This window comes from Mustela putorius, unplaced genomic scaffold (genome assembly GCF_011764305.1).
Source record: "Mustela putorius furo isolate JIRA1106 unplaced genomic scaffold, ASM1176430v1.1 tig00000127_pilon_pilon_pilon, whole genome shotgun sequence".
NCBI classification, from domain to species: domain Eukaryota; kingdom Metazoa; phylum Chordata; class Mammalia; order Carnivora; family Mustelidae; genus Mustela; species Mustela putorius.
The window spans coordinates 7,267,542-7,275,361 of NW_025421288.1; the positions used below are offsets into that span (position 1 = coordinate 7,267,542).

Consider the following 7,820-nt stretch of genomic DNA (forward strand, 5'->3'; position numbering starts at 1 on the left):
CGGGTCACTCATCTGGAAGTGGTGACTCGGAGATCCAGTTTTTTTCTACCTTTAATATTGTAGAAAATCAAAGAGTGGAGGATGGTGAATGGGAGTGGGCTGTATCACTTCTGCCCACCCCCACTGGCCCGGGGCTCAGTCCAGGCCCCATCCCATTGGCCCGGGAGAAGGAGCTGGGCTGGGCGCTCAGGAAGAAGAAGTTGGGACCCTCAGCACCTTCCCTAGGGCAGGGTCCAGGCCAGGCAAGAATTTGGCCGTCATGGTTGAGACCTGGGTCTACAGTGTTCAGCCTGCACTTGACCACAGATCGAGGAACATATTACCCTAAGGGCAGCTGCTAGCTGAGAGCACTGTGGTTCTTCCTGGGAGAAGGAGGGGTCATGCCCAGAACCCATTTGAGTGGTCGGGTTCCCGCCCATGGCATGGAGTGGCCTTCACTCTCTTGGCCTCTTTTGCTGTAGCTCTAGTGTCCCTGGAAGGGACAAGGGAGAAGACTCACCTTTCAACAGACCTGGCAGGTCACTCTCAGGGCTCAAGTTCCAGGGGAATGTGATCTTCAGGACATGGTGAGGCTCTAGTTTCGAGGGAGTCTGGGGAGCAGGTTGGCGGCGGCTGAGTGAGGCTCATGAGTTTGGGTACCTAGTGAAGGAGCCTGGGCTCATCGTGGGTCTGCCTCTGATTAGAGAGACGGCCTGGGATTTGCTAATAGGCAAACCTTGAGCTCAGATCACAGACCTGGGCTGCCCCTGAACTTGGGACTCTCCTTGCTCTGCCTTCTTGAACCTGTTCGAGGTTCCGACGCTGTTCTGTGGGCCCTAGAATGCCACCCCCATTTAATCAAACACACCGAGCCCTGGGCCCTGGGATCAAAATCTCCAAGTAGGACAGTTCTAGAAAACTCTTAATTCTTTGCAGAATGGGAGTGAGCATTTAGACAACCTGGGTGGTTTCTCTAATTTCCCCCAGCCGGGAGAGACAACAAGCCATAGGAGGAAAAGCTCAGACTTTGCAATAGGGTGGTCTAGCTTTGCCCCTTCCCAGCTGGGTAACCTCGATCAAGCTACTCCACTGGATCTGTCTTCTCATCAGTCAGAGAAAGGGGATTTAGTATCTGCCTGGAAAAACTGTGCTGGAAGGTGGACGAGATAATCTACAGGGGCTCCGTAAGTGAGAACCGGCATTTTCCTGTGGAAGAGAATCAAGACAGGGGTATGAGTTGCACAATGCCCCCCCGCACACCCGTTTCTTGCAGCCACAGCCTGTTCAGATGCGTGTCAGATTGTTTGCCACTCATCTGCTCAAAGTCCCACAGTGACCTCTCACCCAGAGTCAAAGCCAAAGCCTCCACAAAGGTCACGGCCTAACTGAGGTCTGCCCCCTCCTCACTAGCTGGCTCTGGACTCATCTCTAACCACACTCCCCCCGGCTCCCCAGGCTCCTTGTTGCTCCAGAACCCTCTCCCCATCCCCACTCCTGCCCCAGGGTCTTGGCACCACTATGCCCTCTGCCTGGAATGTATTTCCCCTTGACAACAGCCTGCATGGTTTGCCGTCTCTCGTCCTTCCCATTTTTTCTCCAAGGCCACCCTGTCGGGGAGGTCTCCCTGGCTACTCTGTTCTAAGCGGGGTCCTCCATCCTCCAGCACACTCTCCCTTGTCATTTCCTGCAAAGCCTGCCTAGTCCCTGACAGACCGTGAATGCGTTTTGTAGATTATCTCCACCCCCAAGGATAGAAGTCCTACAAAGTCAGGGGGTTTTGCCTATAATGTTCACATTCACAGCAATCCCCAGTGCCTAGGCATACAAGTAGGGGTTTCGTGTTTGTTGAATGAATACCAGAGGACTCAAGTTGGGGGGGTGGGTTGGTGGTGCAGGTCAGGAGAGTGAGTTGTGGCATAAAGGACACAAGGTCAATGTCCTTTTTCTCCAAATGAAGGAGTTGGACTAGACCCCAGGAGATTATGAACCCGTGGGAACCCCCTGGTGAGTTTCCTGTCTCCATATCTTGTTCTGGGATGAAGGTCCCTAACTTCTCGCAACCTTTAACAGAGCTCAGCATTGTCCCTGTTCGCATGTTTCCTGGTTCAATCTAACAGGCTCAAATCCTTGCTAAGAACCTACGATGCTGACATTCCATGATCTTATTCTAGTCTCAGCAGCCCCAGTGGTCCTGGCCCCCGAGAGGGGAATGGGAGCCAGAGGGCAGCCTTGGCAGGGTCCGCGCGGTGGGGAAGACACTGGAGGGCACAAAGGAGACTTTCGTATTGTGACATGTGCTGCCTTCTTTTTATGTAAAAGAACGCAGATGTAAGGAAGTATGACAAAAATGTGAACAATTGTCCACGCTGGATACTGGGCACGGGGGTGTTTATCACAGAGAGCTTTGTACTTTTCAAAAAATTTATTAAAAAAAACAAAACCCCACAGATGTGGAGGTGGGCAGGGCAGCCAGAGCTCGTGAGGAGGCATAGAGAAGCCGTTTCGGGGGGGGGGTTCTGAAGGACCCACACTTTGGGCGTTTTTCTGGTGTGTGTGCGTGGGCAGAGGGGACGGCCGGGGTCGGAGCCCATCCCCGGAGTTGTCGGAGCCCTTGCTTCCATCCCCCGTGCTCCCCCTTCCCCGGTCTCAGTTTCCTGCCTTCCTGGGGAGTAGGGAAAGGCTGAGAAGCCGCGTGCTGGGGGTGAAGCTAATTCATTAGTGACGCTCCACAAGGACCATGCGCCTGCCGTGCCGGCGTGATTCATCACCATGATTGCCCCGCTGCCAGCCTGCGTGGGCCCGGAACGCCAGCACATTTTACCTTTACCCACTGAGAAGGGCCTGGTGGGAGGTGAAGGTACATGATCTACCCAGAGCAAGAAAAAGACTCGGAGGAAAAAGAGGGCTGGTCTCCTGTGCCCTTGAACCCAGGAAGCTCTACCAGGCTGGGGCTAGAGTTTCAGGGGCTCCTGGGGTTCCTGCCATGCCCGCAGAGCCTAGGAGGGCTGCCTGGTGCTGGCGTGCCAGCTGGGAGCATGTGGTGGTTGTGGCGGGGGGGGGGCGCGCGGGTTGGGCTTCCTCCTCCACAACGAATGTTCCCTTGGGGAACCTGCTGGGGGGCAGTGGGGGGGGGTGAGGGGGAGGTGCTCCTCCTCTCCCCCAGCAGCCTGGCTGGGTTATCTTCAGCTTTTTGGTCTCTTCCAAAAGGTTATCCCGAAGGAGCAGAAGAAAGAGTTGCATGGGGGCTTAGATCAAGTCCAGAAGGAGCTCAGAACCCTCTTACACCCAGTCTGGGTCTGGGCTCCGCTTAATCTCTGCCTGAGTCCCCTGCCTCGGCTGGGGGTGCTCCTTTCATTTTGTGAGTGCCCCCCACAGGACAGGGGTGGGTGGCTGGGTCCCTGGGTCACAGTGATACCTTCCTCCGTGTCACATCACCTGTCAACCCCATGCCTTTTCATCCCTTTATCCGACAAATATATATTGTGCATCTGAGCAAAAGAAGCCAGGAACCAAACAAAAACTAAAAAAGAAAGAAAAAAGAAAAGAAAAGAAAAACGTGGGAACTGAATAATTTCATTTATATGAAATTCAAGGACAGGCAAAACGGATCCGTGACGAAAAAGGTCACACTCACGGCTGCCTCTGGGAGGCAGAGATTGACTGAGAGAGGCTCAGGGGAACGCTGAGTGATGGAAATATTACATGGGTGTTTCCATTTGTCAAAACTCATCAAAATGTACACTAACCATCGGAGCATTTCATGGTATGAAAAGTTTGTTTCCATTTAAAAAATGTTAAAATTTCTCACCGAATATCTGCTATGTGCCAGACCCGGAGCAGCAGGGCAGGAGATAAACTTGTCTGCCCCAGGAGCTGACATTCCAGCTTCCGAGCGGTTCTCATGCTCTCCTGGTACTGGTCACTTCTCTCTGCCCCTGGGCTGGCCTCCCTCCCTGTCTGCAGTGGGGGTGGGGATGGGGGTGAGTCAAAGGTCGGGGTGTGGCTGGAGGGAGGCTGGAGGGAGAGTCAGATCAGTTACATGTGCACACCAGCCAGGTTCAAGGGGAGGCAGGATGGAGCAGTGGTTGAACCTGCGGAGGCTGCTTTTAAGCAGGTTCCCTAATCTCTCTCAGGCCACTTTCCTCCTCTTCTACATGGGACTAATGATGCTTTCCTTGTAGTTTTGGCAAAAGAGTTAGAGGTTCCCTGGTGAGAAAATTCACCGTTTCTTTATTTTGGTGCGGTATGTGATTAGCAGCACAAACCCCAGCTGCTCACCAGCCCGGTGACCTTGGGCAAGTCACCGGGCTCAAATCAAACCCCTCAGAGCCTCAGTTTCTCCGCCTTCACTTTGGGGTAATGAGGGTACCAACCTCAGACGTGTTGGGGTAATGAGGGTACCAACCTCAGACGGTATACTCAGTGCAATGCTCTGAGTATAGCGCTGGGCACATGGCAGACTCTGAGTAAATGGGAGCGAGTGTTTCTGCCAAGAGTTCTGGCAGGAGGGCTCTGAACTGGAGGGAAGAAAGCAGGGGCATACAGCTGTTGGTGGGAGCATGCGCAAGAGAGTTGCAGAATGACAGTGGTCATCCTCGGTGGTGCTCAGCGCGGCTCACGTGTCCCAGTCCTCTGCCCACCGCAGCCACACACAGACCTCGAGCGTAGCTGGCGGGACAAGGCAGGAGACTGGAGCGTGAGCGCACTAACAAGGAACCTGTTGGGCAGTGGGAGCGGGGGGATGGGGCGGAGCCAAGTCCCCGTCCCCGTCCCCACAAAGCCTCCGATGTGACCCACCCTGAAAACGGCCAGAAAGTAACACTGCTCCGAATTACTATCCTAAAGTGAGGATGGGCGCAAGCCGCTGGCGATTAGTAGCCGGCGTTGACCGCGCCCCTCCGTCGCTCCCCTAGAGCCACTCGGGCGGAGTCCCGGGTCGCGCGCCAGGTTTCCTCGGTGCCTTCTGACTTGCGGCTCCGGGGCCACACGACCGCTCACCAAACGGCTCGTCGTGCTGGGGGTGTAGGCAGCGTCGGACGTCGGGTCGGTGTTGGCACAGCGCCCGGCTTTCGGGACGCGGAGCTTGGGTTCCCTCGGCTTGCACCGGCTCACCCGGCGGGTCGCCGGGGCCGGAGGGAGGGTGGGCCCGAGAACCCGGACCCCGCTCCAGTGGCACCTCGGCCCCGCCCCGCCCCGCCCCGCCCCCCCTCCGCCTCATTGGCAGCCGCACACGCGTCGGGGGTTGCCAGGGCGACGGGTCGCGGAGCCGCAAGTCAGCGCTAAGCCGAGGCAGTCGGCCTCCGGCGGAGGGAGAGCGGGAGGCCGGAGGGCGGGCGGCGGAGAGCGGCTGCGGGGTCCCGAGCGGGCGCCTCCTCCTGGCTCGGCCCGGCCCCCCTCCCGGCGCAGGGACAGGCCGGGGCGGGGGGCCCCGGAGCCGGCGCGGCCTCGGCCCCGTCGGGGAGGCCCCGGGGGCGGCCAGGGCGGGGCGATGCAGGGAGGCGGAGGCGGCGGTGGCGGCGGCGGCGGCGGCCCGGGCCGCGGCCCGTGACCATGGGCATCGCCGAGTCCACGCCGGACGAGCTGCCGTCGGACGCGGAGGAGCAGCTGCGCAGCGGCGAGCAGCAGCTGGAGCTGAGCGGGAGGCGGCTGCGGCGGCTGCCCAGCGCCGTGTGCGCGCTGAGCCGCCTGCAGAAGCTCTACGTGAGCGGCACGGGGCTGCGCGAGCTGCCCGAGGAGATCGAGGAGCTGCGCGAGCTGCGCATCCTGGCGCTCGACTTCAACAAGCTCGAGCGCCTGCCCGACGGCCTGTGTCGCCTGCCGCGCCTCACGCGCCTCTACCTGGGCGGCAACCGGCTGCTGGCTCTGCCCGCGGACTTCGCGCAGCTGCAGAGCCTGCGCTGCCTCTGGATCGAGGGCAACTTCCTGCGGCGCTTCCCGCGGCCGCTGCTGCGCCTGGTGGCGCTGCAGTCGCTGCAGATGGGCGACAACCGGCTGCGCGCGCTGCCCGCGGAGCTGCCGCGCATGACGGGCCTGCGCGGCCTGTGGCTCTACGGTAACCGCTTCGAGGAGTTCCCGCCCGCGCTGCTGCGCATGGGCCGCCTGCACATCCTCGACCTGGACCGCAACCGCCTGGGCGGCTTCCCTGACCTGCACCCGCTGCGCGCCCTGCGCGTCTTCTCCTACGACCACAACCCGGTCACGGGGCCCCCGCGCGTCGCCGACACCGTCTTCCTCGTGGGCGAGGGCGCCGTCGAGCGCATGGCAGAACGCGACGAGCCCATGCCTCGGCCGCCACCCCGGCGTCCAGCTCGGGCCTTTGAGGATGAGGAGGAAGAGGACCTACTCATCGGGGGCGGTGGCTCCCGGGCTCTGGGGGCCCCCCGGGGCAGCCTCCCTGCCCTGGAAGCCGCTCCGGGACTGGGCACCTGAGCCTATGCTCTGGATGCTGGACTTTGGCCATTCTGGGAGGAGGGGCTCTGGGAAGGTCTGTGGGAACGGCGGATCCCTACCTTGGGGCAGTGAAGGGGCCACTTTGGGTGAGCTATAGGGACAGGCAGGCCTGGGGGCCATCTTTGCACACTCCTGGTTGGTAAGCAGCCTGCCACCTGGCTGATCTCTGGGCAGTCCTCAGACTGGGAAGCCTGGTTCGGTCTAGTCGACTCGGGCTCTGTCTAGTCGGATAGCGTCGCTGACAGCACAGCGGAGATGCTGGTTAGCGTTGTCCATGGCATCACCACCTCTGGCTGAGTCTGGGTGCCCAGCGTGCCACACCAGCCCTCCCTCTCCTGGAGTTTCGATCTCCTAAAGCCACCCTTCCTGGTGCAGGAGCCGCTACCTCTGGGGTGGACCACAGGCCTGTGTGAGCCCGAACTGCCCTTGGAGGAGGGCCCGGGCCCCGCGCCAGTGCCCAGGACAGAAGTGAGAGCGGGATTGGGGCCCTAACACCCAAGCTGCTCTTGGCCCTCCACTGGGGCCCATCGCACATACCTCCCTTCCCAGGCCCCCTAAAACTTGCATGGGGTAGGGGGCGCTTAGAAGGCAGGGTCTTTACTCCTGCCTCTGATTCTGTTCTGTTCTCTCAGCTTGTGCCTGGAATCTTGCTGGGAGCAGAGAGCTCTCTCTCCCTTCCCCACAGCCTGAGCCTTCCAGCTGTCAAGTTTGAGAAGAATCCACTGTGCCTCTAGGGCCTCCTGCACGGAGGAGAGAGGATCTCTGCTCTGGGAGGCTGCTCCGGGGCCTCTCCCACTGCCTGCACTCTCCATTCCCTTAAATGGGCACAGTCAGGGTGGCTGGCACAGCGTGGGGCACGGGACAAGCACTGTGTGCCTCCACTCCGTCACCAGGGACAGCCTTAGGGGGTGAGGAGTGGGGTGCCGCTCTACAATTCCCAGGGCCAGATCTTTCCCATCCAAGCAATAACGGAAGGAGGGGGCCAGGGCGGGGGACACTCAGGGACACCGTCAGGGGCAGGGGCCCCACATGGTAGTGTTTTCTTTAGGAAGAAAAAAAAAAAACTGGCTGTAAACATAAATTATATTTCTTGGAGAAAGAATGTGTGTTTCCCACATGCCTGTTTATTTATAAGTCCTGGGAGCACTGGGTCCCAGGGCTGTGGGGAACCTGGGCTCCCTCTGGCCCGGCGGTCCTGTCCATGTGCGCCAGCTCTGCGTCAGGCGGGCCGTGGCCAAACAGTTGTGTCCCGTCTGGGGACCGACCGCCTGCCCTCTGTTACGAATGGCTTTGGCTGCTTGAGGCTGGTCTCCTGTCTCGCTCTCACTCACTCTGCCTGCCAGAAACCACTCTCACCTCCTTTTTTGTCCTTTCTAGCTTGCTTCATAGGT

General features: G+C 59.5%; 1 protein-coding gene across 1 annotated transcript; it reads left to right on the plus strand.

The window, feature by feature from the left end:
• The first annotated feature begins 5,452 nt into the window (after positions 1 to 5,452).
• Positions 5,453 to 7,531, plus strand: LRRC10B (leucine rich repeat containing 10B). The gene has a single exon (XM_013044532.2). The coding sequence runs from the start codon at positions 5,530 to 5,532 to the stop codon at positions 6,406 to 6,408; it is 879 nt and encodes a 292-aa protein (XP_012899986.2). The 5' UTR covers positions 5,453 to 5,529; the 3' UTR covers positions 6,409 to 7,531.
• The last annotated feature ends 289 nt before the right edge of the window (positions 7,532 to 7,820 follow it).

What these genes read in the sequence shown, in the direction of transcription:
- LRRC10B (XM_013044532.2), top strand. Translation starts at nt 5,530, where the DNA reads ATGGGCATCGCCGAGTCCACGCCGGACGAGCTGCCGTCGGACGCGGAG.